Below are 16,720 nucleotides of genomic sequence, written 5' to 3'. Positions count from 1 at the left end.
AAACCAACCACTTTTCTTTGAAATGCTTTTCCACAGAAATTGTTTTGGTGTTTTACTTGGAAAACAGAAGAAGCAATGTGAATACTAACAAGATATGAGCACTACACAAAGGCCTAGGGAAAAATTCATACCAATGGACTTTCACTAAGGATGAATATGGCCCATGAAGTAAAGCCTGAATCAATTCATCTGTACTCTAGGGTAAAAATATCAAGCCAATAAAACTAAGCACACATGCATGAGTGACTGAAAATCATACAGTGAAGTAATGACAATTTATTTTAATTGTAACAATACCTGGGATGAACAGATTAAAAAAAAAATGAAGTGTACATGAGTATTAATTTTTTTCAGTCAGGCTCAACAGCAAAACTAGAATGGCCCGTTTTCTGCTTCTTATGCAGCAGCATAATCTATTGTGTTTGCATTTCCAACACAAGGTTTTGTTGTTTTTTTAAAATAAAAAAGCAAATCTTTTAAATGAAAAAATTTAACGCATAGTTTATTTTGAAATTAGATTTGTAAACTTCACCTCCCCTTTAACAAATTTAAAAACATTGCTTGTCAGCTTCCATTTAAATCTACAGTGGCTTTCATGAATACATAACATTTTGGCTTTTTTACATTCAGATGGCAGTAAAATTAAGTATTTGGAAACATACAATACTATCTTAAATCAAAAACACATATCAAACACATCATGCTGCTGAGATCCCTTATGGAGGAGACAGCTGAAGTATTTGTTTTATTCCCTAGGAGCTTTATAGTTCTAAAACATTTGATTTATGTATCTGGTGTTTGGAAGGGGCAAATCCCACACCAGACAGTACTTGTGAAAATCTGCTGTGCTAGTAATAGGGGCATGAGCAAAGTTCATTTCTCTTCCAAAAGTTTATTTTTTGCCTTTAATATAAAATGGAGTACCTTCTTTATAGTTCCAGATTTGATCAATTTACTATAACATCAAAAAGGTATTTACACAAATTTAAAGCATATTTAATGCTCATTTTCCCATGTAGTTTGTCTTGTCTTAGAGAATTTAAATTTCATAAATGGAGGAAGTCAGCAGGCTTTTAGACCCTCTATCAACATTCAGTTCCCTCTTTTAGGTATTATTGGTCATTACACCTTTGCTTTTTACACCTTTACAGTTTAGAAAGACTAGATTGAGTTTATTTTTAAATAATTGTTTTACTGATAGTTGTGTTAATCTTTGTACAACAAAATTGTCCACCAAAAAACTAACAAGACATTTACTGAATGTAAAGGCTTTTCGTTGTGTTTTCTATCCTGGTTTAAGTCTTCCAAAACTCTAGCAGTAGTTAGAAACGAAGTAGATCCATTGCTAATAACCACTGTTAAAGGACCAGCTTGAACCATAATACTTATTCCCACTTTAGGAGCATATTAACATTATATTCCATCTTGCATATTCAAATTATAGGTTTAATATTTTTGTATTAGTATTAGTACCTCCTCATACTTTTCTAAAATACTTGCATTTTAGAACTCCACAAATTCTGGTAAAGTGATTGCAAGTTCTGAACACATCAGTGCCAAATTTAGAAAGTGATTGTTGGAGTGTATTGCTTACACTATTGAATTTCAAACTGTGGGAGGTTATCTGGGGTGTGAGAGTTGGGGCGAGGGGCTCCAGGTGTCCAGGCTAGGGAGAACATACAGGGAGGTTTGGGGCAAGAGAGCACATGCAACCCCACCCCATAGCCTGCTGCTTTCCCACGCTTCACTGACTACTGCAGTCTTCCTGAGCATTCTCGTTTGTGGCCCTCCACTCTACCAGAAAGCCATAGCCCTGTCTATTTTAAACCCTGCAGGAATGAAAGGGAGGCTACGCACTTCTCCAGGGAGGCCCAGCTGGGTCCTGCCATCTGCTTGTCTCAATGAGTCACTTTCTGCCCTGGATGGGCAGGATTAGGGGACCCTCTTATGCCACTCACATGGTGGTGGTGGGGCACACAGCAAAAAACATGGGAAGCTCTGGTTTGAGGAGCTCCATGGCATGTTGTCTAACAAGGTTAGATTCATCCCTAACATTAAGTAAATATAAAAACAAAACAAAAAGACAAAAACCTTACTATCTCTGGTAAACAGATGGTCCTTAAGAGTCAGTGAATGGCACATCATGAGTGATCCGTGGTCCTATCTACAATATAAGTAGGTTTTATAATTTTTTTCTAACGCAAACAGCACTCTTGATCCTTTAGCATGGTTAAAAGAGCTTTTGAAAGTCATTAAGACTTAAAAAAAAAAAAAAAAAAAAGCAGCTTCCTACTTATCTTTTTGTAATGAAAGAACCTATATGAGACTGTATTAAATTACATCCAGTGATAGGTCAAAGGATGTCTTTTTCCACTACTGTCTGCCATAAGAGGTCATCATACCAGTGGAGTTGTGCCAGGAGTATTATAAATTCTACCATCCAGAATTATGTGGCACTACAGCCTTGTAGGAAGCAATAGGTATACTGGTCTGCTAAAGAAAACTGTATGTACCTCATCAATCAAGCAGGAACAATCCTCAATTAGCAAACGCAAACACCCAAAACTGGTGTAAGAGGCCTGCTTAAGTCTACTAATTTAACATAACATACAAGAAATGTCTGCATAATTTTACCAACAGGAAGGATTAAAATGCACTTAATCTAATCTGATTACATCACTTATATGAAGATATGCACCCTCAAATATGTAAACACCAAGTGCAAGAATTATAGTCACAAGTGTTTGAAGCGTATAGAAAACTCAGTTCTGTCCTTTGATGCTGTTTTCAAATTTGTTTTATTCACTCTTTTGGATGACTATAAATAAGTGTTTCCACTATGGAAAAGAAAGTTAGCACAGTACATTTTCATGACTGGGGAATGGATTTTCTGAAGACATCTTCAAAAGGGCAAAAGCTTAGAAAAAACAACCTGAATGTTGGAATTCAGTTCTTTATAAAGTCCCTTGTAAAAATTAAAAAAAATTAAGGAAAAAACACAAGGCCCAAGATGATTTATTGCTTTTCTTCAGTTTTTTCCTTGGTCTCTTCTTTCTTCTCACATTTTTTGCTCTCTTCCTTTACAGAAAGCTCTTCTAATTTCTCAGCAACTTTGTCAGCACTATCATTTTTCTCTGTGCCTGCTAAGAGATTGTTTGAAGAAAAAGTTACACACAGTATGGTAGATTTAATTAACAGTGGGAAGGCTGTGTTAACTTGTTTTACTAAAGAAAGAGTGTAATTGGCTTGAGAGAGGATAAGGATAAAGTATTTTTTTAACTCCTTGAACTTTTTGCCATACACTAAGATGATTCATACTGTTTCTTGTCCCTTGTTGATCCATCCCATGCCAAATGAATGTAGACTCACTCCTTCCCCCTCCCGCTCCGGTTAAAAAAAAAAAAAAAAAAGGTCATCACACTAGGCCATAGCTTACCGACTAAGAACGGGATGGTACCCTCTTGGACATTTTTTTGATTGCTACAGGGTAACTACTGACAAGGCATATTTTGTGGAATTAGATGTGCTGGGTTCCATACAACTTCCAGCTCCTTAGATAATATCCTTATCCTAGTATCGAGTTATTTGCAATTCAGGTCTCTATCCTCCTCTCTCCCGCCACTCCAACATCTTTGCTTGAGTGAGAGAGAACTAAGGCTACAGTTTACAAGGGAATTCAGTTTCCTGCATTGCCTAACCCACTCAGATTTCCTGAAGCATTTGAATTGCCGACCAGTAGGAGTCTATACTTTACACCTTTAGTAGATCAAAACTCAGAATTCCATTCTAAATTTTTAATCTCTATATGAAATTGAAGATATTTGTTCACAGAGCTTCTCTCAATTATATGTGGTGTGTGTGTGTGTCATACAGAACCAAATTAAACTGGTAAAGTAACTTTACAATTTAAACAAAATGAACCAAGTTTCAAAAATTAGTTTAAAATATAATCCTGCAACTGGGGTATTTACTGGTCAACACAGGAAGATTAAAAAAAAAAAAAAAAAAAAAAAATCAGTATGGTAAAACTGTTACTCAACTGTAGTATATGTTTTCTGTATAAATAATGAAAAGCCTTTCTATAATAACTACCCTAAAAATTATGTCCCAGGAGCAACTGCAAGTCTTCTACAAGGAAAGAAGAGAGTTCAACACCCCGGACCATTACTCTAGCAGACTGAAAAAGCCCCTGGACTGAAGATTGCAGTCAGGCACAGAGTGAGTCTGCCAAGAGGCACCAAATATTACAGTGAGCAATCTAAGGATATTCCCTCTCCCCCACGATAGGCATTAAAAACTTGGGAAAGGAGAGGACAAAAAGATGAAGTAATCATTTAAATTCCAAGAGGAGATTAACATCTTACCCTTCTTTGCTTGCTTGTCTACCTCATTTCTGCATTCTTCAAATTTTGCCTTGAATTTCTGTGCATCTGTTTGAAGGAAATAAAATGTTTCTTCTTTACCTTAAATCAGTGGTTCTCAAACTTTTGTAAGGGTGACCCCTTTCACATAGCAAGCCTCTGAGTGCAAGCACCTTATAAATTAAAAACACTTTTAAAAATATATTTAACACCATTATAAATGCTGGAGGCGAAGTGGAGTTTGGGGGTGGAGGCTGGCAGCTCGCGACTCCCCATGTAATAACCTCGCAACCCCCTGAGGGGTCCCGACCCCCAGTTTGAGAACCACTGCCTTAAATTATTTACAATGCCTCTATTCTTTAGATCTATTTGTTCTGAAACAGACATTTATCCCGAAAAACTCATTTCTACATTTTAGTTTGACTGCCTTTTTTGTCAAGAAATATGCACTTAGTGGATTTCATCTTAGTTCAAGTGATCTTAAGTATACAGGCTTCAATTATTTCTCATTAAACACTCTCCAAAGAAAGCAGTGGATGTTGCACCTTTGAGTGGGTTTTTTTTGCCAATTTCTCATCTTAAGGTTCTGCTGCTAAGTGCTATTTTAAGCTAGCTGAACTTCTAGCCATACCTTAGCAGCTAGCTACTAGGCATTCACTTCAGAAGCCTACCACACATTCTTATTCACAGTCAGAGGGCAGGGACTGAGAGGACCATAGACATTTATTTTCTCACACCTAGAGATAGTTCCGCCAGGATACAGCTAAGGAGGAATGGCAAGTTTGCACCATCACTGCCTATACTGCACCTGAAGGGAGAATTTCAGTCTCCAGAGTTGAAAATCCAGTCCGTTTCATGAGCACAAACTGTACACTTTTATTAAACACCACCACACACACAACATACAATGCCATCAGTAAAAAGATGCAGGTAACATGGCTCAAGTTACAGCTAACCAGAATTCTTTTGAAGACAACATCAATACATTTCAGTCTAAGCGATTGGTTCTGAACAGTTCCATTTCAAAGATAGAAACTTTCTGATAATAGCTGCTATCAGTTCAATTACAATAAGCATCCCTCCAACCCTTTCTAGCTGAAATAATTTGAGAAGCAGATAACCAGTCAAGTCACTCTCAAAATAGAACCAGAAAGGATAATTTGATAAGCCCACATTGAGGATAGCATGACTGGCCACTTGAGGTCACTATTGCTCCACAGGAAAATGCACATTTTTAAAGACTGAATATGAAGCCAGAAGTTTTTTTAGAATCTCTTAGGAGTGTGCACCCTCCTCATGGATTTTCAGAAGACCTTCTTTGAAAGGGAGTTCATCATGCAAAGTGACACCCCTTGACAGGACCAGAAACTGAACTTTAATTCTTTATCTATGAACCCAAGAAGGAATTCCACTAATAGTCTGCTTTCTAGACTCTCTTATCTGCTACTGCAAGGCAGTGTATAAAGGAGGCAATGAAAGCCCTCCCTCACCGCTCAAACTCAGAGATAAGTTTAGGAGTGGGATTTTAACGTTATTCCTCCAAGTAGACTTTTTTTTGTAGGGGATTCAGGGGTTTAAATAGAAGGCTTGGTTTCAATAAAAGTTTGCCTGAAGAAGAAAGGATGCTGTATTAGAAAGGTGAAACAGAAGAAAACATTGTTTGCCAACATGTGTTAATATGGATCTGCCACAAGATCCCAACTGTGCAATGGAACATGTTGGTAGCATTTTTGTTTACTACCATCTTACCTTCCTCCTATGTGTCAAGCTAGACATTTTAATTTGGCTAACCCACTGGCACAGGACTAGTAGCATGCAACCTGAAAGCTATCTGGGATGCACAATAAGAAGCCAGCAGTTATGATGGTCTTTGACAGTCACACACTGTTTGCTGCATTAACTGCTTAAGGGCTAGTGAGAACAGCTGGATCTAGAAGTGCTTCTCCCCTTACAAGAACTACCCACTAGACTAGACAGGAACTGGAAGAGAAAAATCAAGCTGGTTGTGCAGCCACCATAGTATTCTCCTTGGATGCCCGAGTCACAGGCAGAAGAGGTTTCAGCAGCCCCAGAGAGCAGGTCACTCACCCAGTAGCCATTTGGGGGGGGTGTGGTGAGAAGGGAAGAAGTGTGGCAGCCATTTTGTTTTCCAAGTCTCATTCTATTTCTCATACAGTTAGTCTTTGCATGTTCTATTTAGGAATGAATGCATAGTCTGGCATGCCAAGTAGGGAATTCCAGCCCAACCACTACAATCGGTCACTTATCTTGTTGTTTGTAAGGTATTTGTGGCAGAGAGTGGCTTCCATTCTATGTCTGGATAGTCCCTAACCACTCCTGGCTGGGGTACTCAGGTGCTACCAAGATACAAATAATTTCACCTCCAATTCCCAAATCATGGCATCGATTATCCTAAGTTACCTAGAGGAGATACTACACAGTCAAATTAGTTTGATGTTTTGAACAAACAGATGTGAGAATTTGCCTGTTCTGACCACAGATATGAGACACTCCCTCCAAAAGGAGTGTGATTCCTCCACAGTGCTCAAAGCCTTTAATTAACATAAAAGAACAGAAACAGAATCTTGCACCATTTCTATGAATGATCAAACTATGCTAACTTTGGGAGCATTATATCAAAACAATATATAACTTTAAAAAAAATAAACTTTAGTCTAGAAAGATTTACTATAACCTATTGTCCAAGTTATCTGTGGTTGTTAGGACTACTATATTCCACTTAGAGGATATTTCATTTGATATGCTAGAAGGAAGAGACAAGTGGATATTAACACCTAGTACTTGTTCAGTGTAGCAGTCAGTAAAGTATGGGATTCTAAGGGAGATGTGATGTGCCTGAATGGAAGATTTAATACAAGGTGATGATTTCCATACAGTATTTGTAATGCCACAAATTTAATCTTCATTAAAACATGAAGTTGAGGTAATTAATGAAAGTAAGATCAATACACTGGTTGAAGTCCTGGAGTTTTATTGAATTGAAATTTGGAAACACTAACAAGCTCTCTTGAAAACAGAGTGTCAGCACACTTATCAAGACCAAAAAAAAAAAAAGTTATAAAGATGGTGTTGGATGGAAGATGGAGCATAACTACTCTATTTATCTACATATTCTGAGCATTACTAATTAACTAGTTGCACTCTGAATTAATTCTGCTGCAGTACTATTTAGATAGAAGGGACTGTCCTTACAGACAAATATTAGGGTGGCTTTCTATGCGCAAATGTGTTTTTTCCTCCTCGCTCACCCCATTTTGAGTGCTTACAGCCAGTGGGATAGATTCTTTAAAAATACAGGAAATATTTATTCTTTTCTATCATGGAAGCTACAAAAGGTAGCGGTAACTTCTTTCATACATTTACTGTAGAATGCTGTGCAGTATTAAATGGCCTAAGGTTACTTCCTAAGGCACATAGTATAAATATCAGAAGAAACTGATCTTGTGCCATAACTTACTTTCTGCATTTAGGAACCGGATTGCCAAAAGTTCAGGTTTAGGGCTTTCATCTGCAAAGTCAGCATGTGTGTTCCAGACCCATGCCCTGTCACTTCCAGCATTAGGCTTCAGCTCCATTAAAGGTGTAACTACAAAGAAAAAGAACTGATTAGTCCAGCTGCATATAACATTTTGAAATACATTTCCACATAAGCCCCACAAGTACCTTAAGAAAGTTAGCTCTTAGTAAGATGAAGTAAATAAAATATTTTATACCTCACAGGTGATTGTAATGCAAAATTATTTCTAGCTGGAGGGGTGGGAGGAGGGGAAAAAAAAAAAAAAAAAAAAAAGAAGGATGGTGCCCGTATTGTTCTCTCCCATGTCCTAGAACAATCTGCAATGGGAGGTCAATACTGCCAAACAGAATGCTAACCACACACTTCTATTCAAACTACTCCCCCCCCCCCCCCCAAATAAAAATTATCGTTCCAATTTAATACCATTTTAGAATGCAAAGTTCCCCTATTGAAAGACCAATAGTCTAAAGTATTTTCTTAGATAGTGGCCAATGCAGATGCTTCAAAGGAAGGTACAAGAGCATCCAAATAAAATAGTAAAGTTTCTCCCTTTCTACTGCTGGTAATCTTATGTATTATAGATCGCACTTAGCTTCCCTCTGAGATTATTCATTTAAGTGATTTTCTCCCTCCTCCCTTGATGCCATCTTAAAATTCTGTTTCAATATCCTGCGACAACAAACTCTACAAATATTCAGCATAGAATAGTATATTTTTAACTGCCTTGTTACGCTTGCCTACCCTTTTCTGGTGCAAGTGCACGAAACTAGAGAAACTGTAGTTTCAGCAGAAGTCACAAGCTTGATGAACCCATAGTTCTAGTTTTTGTTCATGCCCAGGCCTTTTATTTAGTGTATGTAATAAGTACAGGGACCATAGACACACAAAATGCTATTTCCAATTACACTTTTCAGTTGCTTCAAACATCTCCCTTCAACAAAACTTTCCATGTCTGATTTCTATTCAAACAATTTTTCCTCAACTCGTGTCAAGACAATCTTTTCAGCCATCTTACATGATTTCAGTGGAAAAGTTATTTTCTGCTTTAAATAAGTTTAAGACTTTGCAGAAGTTCCATACTCCACATTGCTAGATCTCCTTGAAAATGGATGAACATCTGAAGAGACTTCATTACAAAACTAAAATATGCAACAAAGTATTTTGATGCCTGTTTAATTTACTAGGTTGTAAATATATTCACCTGCAATATTATGGAACACTGGACAATTAATAAGTTAAACAGGCATCAAACGGGATGCATACACAGCACCTGTCTATTTGCTGCTGTTAGACCATTGGCCCATTCTTCCAAGCCATTTTTAGGGTAAACAAAACATGCATGAATCCTATAAGACTTGATAACTATATTGCACATAAAAACAGATGACAGCCAAAGGGAAGTTACGGGAAATAATGGAACAAACATACTATAATGATTTGCACAGATTTTTAGGGTTTTATCTCTCCTCATGAGAAGGCGAATTGTTCCCTTCTCCCTGTGCTTCAGGAGTTTCACATCCCCGGTTCCTCGTTCTTTCCACTCTGGAAGATCATTTTCTGATGCAAATCGAAACAGCTTTGCTCGCCTTGAGAAAGAGAGCAAGAGATTAGAGTTTGTATGCAAGAACAAACCACGCTGAATAAAAGGTCCCTCAGCCCACGTGTCTTAGGTGAAAGTTAAGATTCCACAGAGCTTTTAGGAGAGAGGAAATAAATCCAGAGTCCTCACCAACAAGTTAGAGTACAAGATGACAGATTTTGTAGGCAAATTGAGCACCATGCTATCAGTAGTCAATGAACTAGGTCAGGACAGAATACTGTATGAATGGAGTCATTAAAAAACAACTTCACTGCCCCACCAAAATTTTGCTGAAAGAATGTCTGTGTAATTTCAAAACAGCTCCATATTAGCACTGAATTAATTCCATCAAAAATTGAATTTCATGCTTTTTTTAAATCATAGGGCACACAAATTTAAGTTACAGAAGAGCTGTTACACTGTTGTGTATATTTGGAATGCCATTAGTGCACTGAAATTACAACCAATGATTCAACAAAAACACAAATGAAGCCAGCTCTGTTGGCCTACTTTCATGGCCTACTTTCAGTTTTGTTAATTAACAAACTTGTTAAAGGCGAGACGAACATTTAAAAAGTAGTTGCCCAGCCTCTTTTCCAGATATGTTATTTTCTCCAACTATCTACTCGTGAGGGAATTCTGCACCACTGCACATGTGCAGAAACATGTCTCTTCCCCCCCAAGATTCTTTTTGCTTCCTTGCGGATCAAATACCTGGATTCAAGGTGGCTTATCTTTTTTTGGAACCCTAGGATTCAGGAAAGCCCAGAGCACTGGCATCCAGCCAGGTCTCAGCAAATTTTTGTCAAAACACTTCCTTTTGCTGTACAACCTATTGAACTGCTGGCACCTTAAGAAGAACTTTCCTAAACTCTATTAAAAGGACCCTCTGATCCTTAGACAGCAGAACCTATTCCAGTGTTTCTTTAAGGGTTGCCTTTATAAGAGAATGGCTTCTTTCATCTGGGACTGCGCATCACACAGAAAAGCTTAGTGATCACGCTACTCATGCAGGTCAATTTTTGGAGATGTTCTCATAGAACCATGTGTTATCAGAGCCTCTTACAGGAGCACACTCTGGAACAGAGCTTGAAAAGGACTACTTTTGGCCATCTGACTTTTCCCAAATGCACTTCATGCCTATTTGAAGCAGGAGCATCACAGAGCAAGAGGAATGCATCTTAACTCCTGTGCTACATACAATTCTTTCTCTAAAGAGGTCTCCAGCTTAGGAAAAGTTCAAGGCATTCTACAAAATTTAAACATTTCAGATTAAGCCAGTTTGCCCAGTTTTCTAATCATATAACTATTACAATTTGATGTCTGCTAACACAATAGAAAGAGCAAGAGGTGTTTCCATGACCGCTCCAGAGGATGGCAGAAGGGAACCATTGAAGAGTTAGAGAGGGTGGGGCATTTACACCTCCAGTCTATAAAATACTGATTCAGTAAGTAAGAAGACAGCTTCTACAATAGAAGGGGGGAGAGAGAGAGAGGAGTGTCATGATGACCCAAATATTTAAGCACCGAGTAGGACATGTTAACTTTAAAAAAAGAAAAACCTACTTTGTGACACAGTTACATATCTCTAGACCCAACATTTTTGCACAATTCGAGTTAACAGGTTTACATTTTTTTTTAATCCAAACTTTTATAATATCAATTTGATATCACTAGAGAGTCAGGATTTCATCATGTTACACTATCAGCCCCAACACTCCAGGGGCACAGACATTAGTTATATCATGTGCTATTTTCTTTCTACTAGTACTACATTGTCTTAGGCCAAAATGCCCGTGTGGTATTTTGCAACAAGCAATCTTCCTACCTTTTATTAGTGTTTTTCCAAGTTTAAAAGTAACTAGTGTTTAGATACATACCCAGTGCCATACTACTTACATCTTAAAGAGTTCTTCCTCATCCTCCTCAAGGGTCTTGATCTCTTGTTCAGGAAGGGAAACTATGGGCTCAAATTGAGGATCATGGTTAGAATCATCTGCGTTTTCAGTTGAGGTGTCATGTTCCTCATGCGTTTCCTGCGAAAAGAATGCCAAATTGCAATAATGCAATTTTAAGAACAGTTCTGCAGTGGCTACGCCTGTATTTAACATGTTACCAAAGGTATTTAGGAACTACTCTGAATGTTCCAACTACATATACACTAACAAAGTGTAAGTAGTACAACATCAGAATCTGAACTCCATACATCTAAACTTTATTCAGCCTTTTAAAATATGCAGTATAAACCTTCTCTCTTGGAAAGAGAAGAAATTTCTTTCACATTAGTGAAACATAGGAACACTCACTCAGGAGTCTAAGAGCTTGTCTACATATTGCACAGGTGCACACCAGCTGTGGTGTAAATTCTAGTGCACACCAGAGTATGGTGCACTGACTGTGTGGATCTTGCTGGTGGACACTAAAAATTCTCTAATACAAACTGATGTAGTCCCGTTTGAAACGGGACGACGACATGCACTAGGGAACTTTTAGTGCATTTCAGCAGGGTCCAAAAGACCTGCTAGAGCATCACATGCTGGAAAGCACTAAAATTTACATCCCGGGGGGGCACATGAATGCACCGCGTAGACAAGCCTTAAGACATGCTTTTTTGCTTACTGAGTTCAGCAACTTCGATCATGCATACAAACCATAACAGCACTTATAATTAACAGCCTTAAAGTTAAGTATTAGTAAAATCAGAAGCTGCCATATTTTCAACGTATATTAAGACTAATCTCTTACCGTTATAAAATAAATCAACTCATTTTCCAATTTCTTCTTTGAAGGAAGTTGTAAACCCAGGTTTAACCTTACAGTATTCCCCATCCATTTCAATGGTGAAACGTATCCCATACCCCAGGGGTGGGCGGGCCACATTCAGCCCGCCAGCCAATTTAATCTGGCCCTGGGGAGCAGGGTCTGGGGCTTGCCCCGCTCCAGCTGGGGAGCGGGGTCGGCAGCCACTTCGTGCGGCTCCCGGAAGCAGCAGCATGTCCCCCCTCCGGCTCCTATGTTTAGGGGCAGCCAGGGGGCTCTGCGCGCTGCCCCAGCAGATCCCATTGGCCACCGTTCCCGGACAATGGAAGCTGCGGGGACTGCGGACGGGGCAGCGCGTAGAGCTGCCTGGCTGTGCCGCTGCGTAGGATCCAGAGGCGTGACATGCCGCTGCTTCCGGGAGCTGCTTGAGGCAAGCACCACCCAGAGCCTGCACCCAAACCCCTCGATCCCAGCCCAGAGCATCCTCCTGCACCCCAACCCCCTCATCCCCAGCCCCATCTGCACCCCTCACTCCCTCCCCATGCCCCAACCTCCTGTCCCAGCCCTGATCGCTCTCCAACCCTCCAAACCTCTCAATCCCAACCCAGAGCCCCCTCCTGCACCCCAAACCCCTCATCCCCAGCCTCATTTCTGGCCCCACCCAAGAGCCCTCACCCCCTCCTTCACCCCAACCCCAATTTTGTGAGTATTCATGACCTGCCATACAATTTCCATACCCAGATGTGGCCCTCAGGCCAAAAAGTTTGCCCACCCCTAACCTACCCCAAAGCAGTAAAGAAACTACTCATACAGAAGGACTCTAGTCACAGTGGAAATAGTGAGGGCAGAAAATTTCTAAAAGTTTTTTGAAAATAAAAAGGTTTTGGTCTGTGTGTCATAAAGCACTGTGCTAGCTCTTCGAAAACAAAAATCAAGACTTCCTTTTATATATGCCATGAAAAAGGAGAAAGGATGCATTTTTGGAGAAACATGGGCACACAGAGTCCTAGGTATAAGGGAGTAGATGGAGGAGTTGTAAAAGTCCTTGAAATAGAGGGGGATGGGAGCATGGTACACAGGGAGCTTGTGGGGTGGAACAGATGAACACAAAGAGCTCCCTGGTTTGTGCAATTAGCTCGGCCAAGAGAAAGCAAGAGATCCCCTCTCCCTAGTATCCTCACACTAATAAACAATTAAGATAACATAGCTACAATGTTCCTTTAAAAAAATTAAGCTGATCAATTAACCTTCAAAAGTTCTAAAGTAACAGCACTAAGTCTGGCTTTTAGATATAACCCAATCTAGTAACACTACAACAGTATCAAAATGTCTCAGGTTAAAAAGAATGTTGGTATTCATGCAATGCTAGAAGTATTTAAATATATTACACTGATTTTATTTTTAAATCTTGATTAAAGTATTGGCTGGAAACCTAGACTTAGCAAACTAGCCTAAGGCTAGGAAAAACTGTTCCCCTATTTTTGGTTTTGGATAATATGTTTTAAGTTACTGAAGTAGTACTCCTTCATACAGGCTTAAAGTTCTGACAGAATAGTTATTACAAATGAAGGCTTTTAAGGGGTATTCATTACAAGTGTCTCCATTTACAGTGAACTTTAGATGCTGACGTTCACGAGTTCAGAGTCTCCTACATTATAAGGATCCCAGACAACTTCAGGAGCATACTTATCACCACATCCATGTCTGTTTTTATCATTTAAGTTATTGGTTTTAAGACACTGTGCACGCAAAGCAGGTTATTTTTAAAAGACCAAGATCTGTATATTAAGGAAATATTCATATAGAGAGAGAGAGATTTAAAAAACCCTCAAAATGAAATTATCATGGCACACGTGAAATTTAAGAAAAGTGAGATTTTTAATGTAAATGTTGGGTTCAGATATGCAGTTAGTGTTTTCAAATTATATGACTTCATATGTGCAATTTAATATAGCAGCTTAGTATCAATAGGGAACAAGTAGACTGACAGCTGCAATAGGAGCTCTTCTATAACATTGGGTCAATCGTGTATCAAAATATTTGATTAGATAAATGAGAGAAAGGACATTTACTAATATAGCCTAAGTAACTGTTGGGGGGGGGGAGGGGGAGGGGGAGAGGTGTGAAGTTCTGTAAAAACCATTCATGGCCTTCTTGAAAAAGTCCATTTAAAATATTAGATACACAGTGGGATGCTATATCAATTTGAATTTAAAATTTCTGTATGCATTTTAATTATAACACCTAAGATCAAATTGGTGCACATATGATCAGTTTATCTTACTGAAAAGATCTTATAAAGGTCATTGAGAGAGGAGAAAACCCAAGATGTCAGGACATACCATTTAAAGAGTGCTCTATCAGAAATTTATAGTTATAGAGATTTTTAGATATGGCTTTATAGAACGATAAGAGTTACTATCGCACAACTGAATTTCCAATTTAACACTTTACCCTGCAGCTATGTTGTCTTTGTTCTTGACTTTATTTTAATATATATGAATCACTAAGAGACTTCTCACTTAAGAAGCCAAGAAATGAAATGTGTTTCTTCCACTGCCAAAGAAGCCACAAGAATATTCCAGAAGTCTAGCAAACAGTTTCTTTGTAACACAGGGAGGGAGAAAGCATGGTCTTATGGTTAAGGCATTAGCAAGGGACTCTGGAGATCTTAATTCAATTCCAGCTCTGCCACAGACTGAGATCTTGGTTAAATCACTTAATATCTGTGCCTGTTCTCTATCTGGAAAAGGAAGATAATAATTCTATTCTTCCTCACCACTGGCAATTTAGATTACAAACTCTGGGCAGCTACTGTCTCTCACTAAGTGTATGTACAATACACAGCACAACAGGGCCCCCAACTGGGTTGTGGCTTTTATTTGTTACTAGAATACAAGTAATGGTTCGACAGGAAACAAGGGTTAGTTCAAAGATGCTACAACACACCTTTTGGTGACACTTGTTGAATGTCATCAGTGTTCTAGCACACAACAAAATGGAGAACAGCCATAGTACGGTAATACAACTTCGATAGAAGAATGGCTGCAGTGCACTGCACCAAGGCCTGACTGTTTCCAAGAGAAGGGGGAAAGCATCCCAGAGAGAACACAGGCCAGGCTTGTAGAACTGATAGACTCCAGCTCTGAGATAAACAAACCTCATTGCAGAGATAACTGATCCCTTTATTCCGCCCCCAGTTCGATTCCCTGCAGGCGCCACAAGAAAATCGTAAGTAACAATAAGCATATGTTAGAGGTGGCGAAAGAAAACGAATCACAGTGTTGCGATAAAATCCCACCCGCCCGCGATATAAAAGCACGTGGGAGTCTAGGACGACTAGCCCCGGCCCTGCCAGTAACATGGGGGAGAAGGGGGGGCTCCTTCAAAAGCTCCTGAGTCATAAACCAGATTGTGGGGCCTGCGGAGGCTCAAACGCCCGCTTGGGGCAGAGCCGACCCCGCCGCAGGGCTAGGAGCCAGAGTGAGGCGGAAAGGGATGTCACCGTCTGCCTCGGCTCCGGCCGCAAAGCGATGGGCCCCAGCAAGAGACTGGGACGCACGTGGGTCCGGACAGCCCCCAGCAGGGTGAATACCCGACCCCACGTGCATCTGGGGATGCTGGGTGAAAAGCCACCCAGGCCCCCCTTTCCCGCCAAGACAAGGCCGCCCTCCTCTCTCCCTCCTTAGCCCCCGGTCTCATCTACTCGCTCGGCCTCGGGTCCCTCCTAAACCCCACTGCTCTCCCAGCCAGCCTCACTACTCCCCAAGGCCCTTCACCCGACTAGCCCGCGGGCTTCTCGCCCATCTGTTCCCCGCTGCTTCTCCAGGCCGCCCATCCACCGTCTCAGACCCCCCCTAGCCCGCTCCCTCAGCGCCAGGCCGCCCCACTCCACCTCCTGCTCCCGAGCCCCAGGCCGCAACAGCACTCCCCATGGAGCCCCTCCGCCCCAGATTGCTAAGGGGAGCGTCGGCATCCTCACCTTGGTCTCCGCCATGGGGCTGGGAGGTGGCGCTGCTCCTAGACTAGACTCGTTCGCGTCGCTCTCTCCCCCCACCGCAGCTTTGGCGCTGAATTTCCTGCTTGCAGCTCCCCGCCCCCTCCCGCTTTTACCTCATTCCCGCAGCCCGCGCCGCCGTTGCCGCAAGGCCTGATGGGAAACGCCTACTTTACCCCGATCCCTTTATCTCTTATAACGCTGTTAGCTGTAGGAGACAGGGTGACCCCTCCACCTGATAGTAGCCTTTTAACGGTACTAAATCACAGCCACGCCGAGGCGTCCGGCCGGGCAACTTCTCCAGGCTCCTACTCGAGGTCTTGGAAACAGCCCAAATTCCCCCCGAAAAACGTACAGCATCCCCCACTCGCGGGCTGATTCTAAAGAAAATTCATCTCCAAAGATCTAGTGTATGCCCCCAATTCAACCTTTTTACCCCATTCCCGAGCTGTTTCCCATCAGCCTTTGCGACATGGCGGCGACCA

The 16,720-nt window shown here is 40.6% G+C and overlaps 1 protein-coding gene and 1 non-coding gene across 3 annotated transcripts; both read right to left on the bottom strand.

Moving 5' to 3' along the window:
* Positions 1 to 474: 474 nt before the first annotated feature.
* Positions 475 to 16,369, bottom strand: RANBP1 (RAN binding protein 1). 2 transcript variants are annotated; one of them, XM_065418048.1, is made up of 7 exons: positions 16,221 to 16,369; positions 15,188 to 15,447; positions 11,378 to 11,514; positions 9,328 to 9,485; positions 7,840 to 7,968; positions 4,365 to 4,430; positions 475 to 3,143 (listed from the first exon to the last, which is right to left on the bottom strand). In XM_065418048.1, the coding sequence occupies exons 2-7, from the start codon at positions 15,401 to 15,403 to the stop codon at positions 3,016 to 3,018; spliced, it is 834 nt and encodes a 277-aa protein (XP_065274120.1). In that variant the 5' UTR covers positions 15,404 to 15,447; positions 16,221 to 16,369; the 3' UTR covers positions 475 to 3,015. The 2 variants fall into 2 exon arrangements, with proteins under 2 accessions (XP_065274120.1, XP_065274121.1); XM_065418049.1 differs by lacking the exon at positions 15,188 to 15,447 and having other exon boundaries at positions 16,221 to 16,367.
* On the bottom strand, positions 4,099 to 4,228 carry LOC135890654 (small nucleolar RNA SNORA77). Its single transcript, XR_010562221.1, has one exon. It is a non-coding gene; the product is annotated as a small nucleolar RNA SNORA77 (small nucleolar RNA).
* Positions 16,370 to 16,720: the final 351 nt, after the last annotated feature.

Source organism: Emys orbicularis, chromosome 16 (assembly GCF_028017835.1).
Source record: "Emys orbicularis isolate rEmyOrb1 chromosome 16, rEmyOrb1.hap1, whole genome shotgun sequence".
Classification (NCBI taxonomy): Eukaryota; Metazoa; Chordata; order Testudines; family Emydidae; genus Emys; species Emys orbicularis.
This window is presented reverse-complemented; position numbering and strand designations above follow the sequence as displayed.

What these genes read in the sequence shown, in the direction of transcription:
- RANBP1 (XM_065418048.1), bottom strand. Translation starts at nt 15,403, where the DNA reads ATGAGGTTTGTTTATCTCAGAGCTGGAGTCTATCAGTTCTACAAGCCT. An exon ending in AATCTGTGCAAATCATTATA is followed by an intron (nt 7,969 to 9,327) that starts GTATGTTTGTTC and finishes TTTTCTTTGTAG; the next exon opens with TTACACCTTTAATGGAGCTG. An exon ending in CCGGTTCCTAAATGCAGAAA is followed by an intron (nt 4,431 to 7,839) that starts GTAAGTTATGGC and finishes TCCTTCAAACAG; the next exon opens with ATGCACAGAAATTCAAGGCA.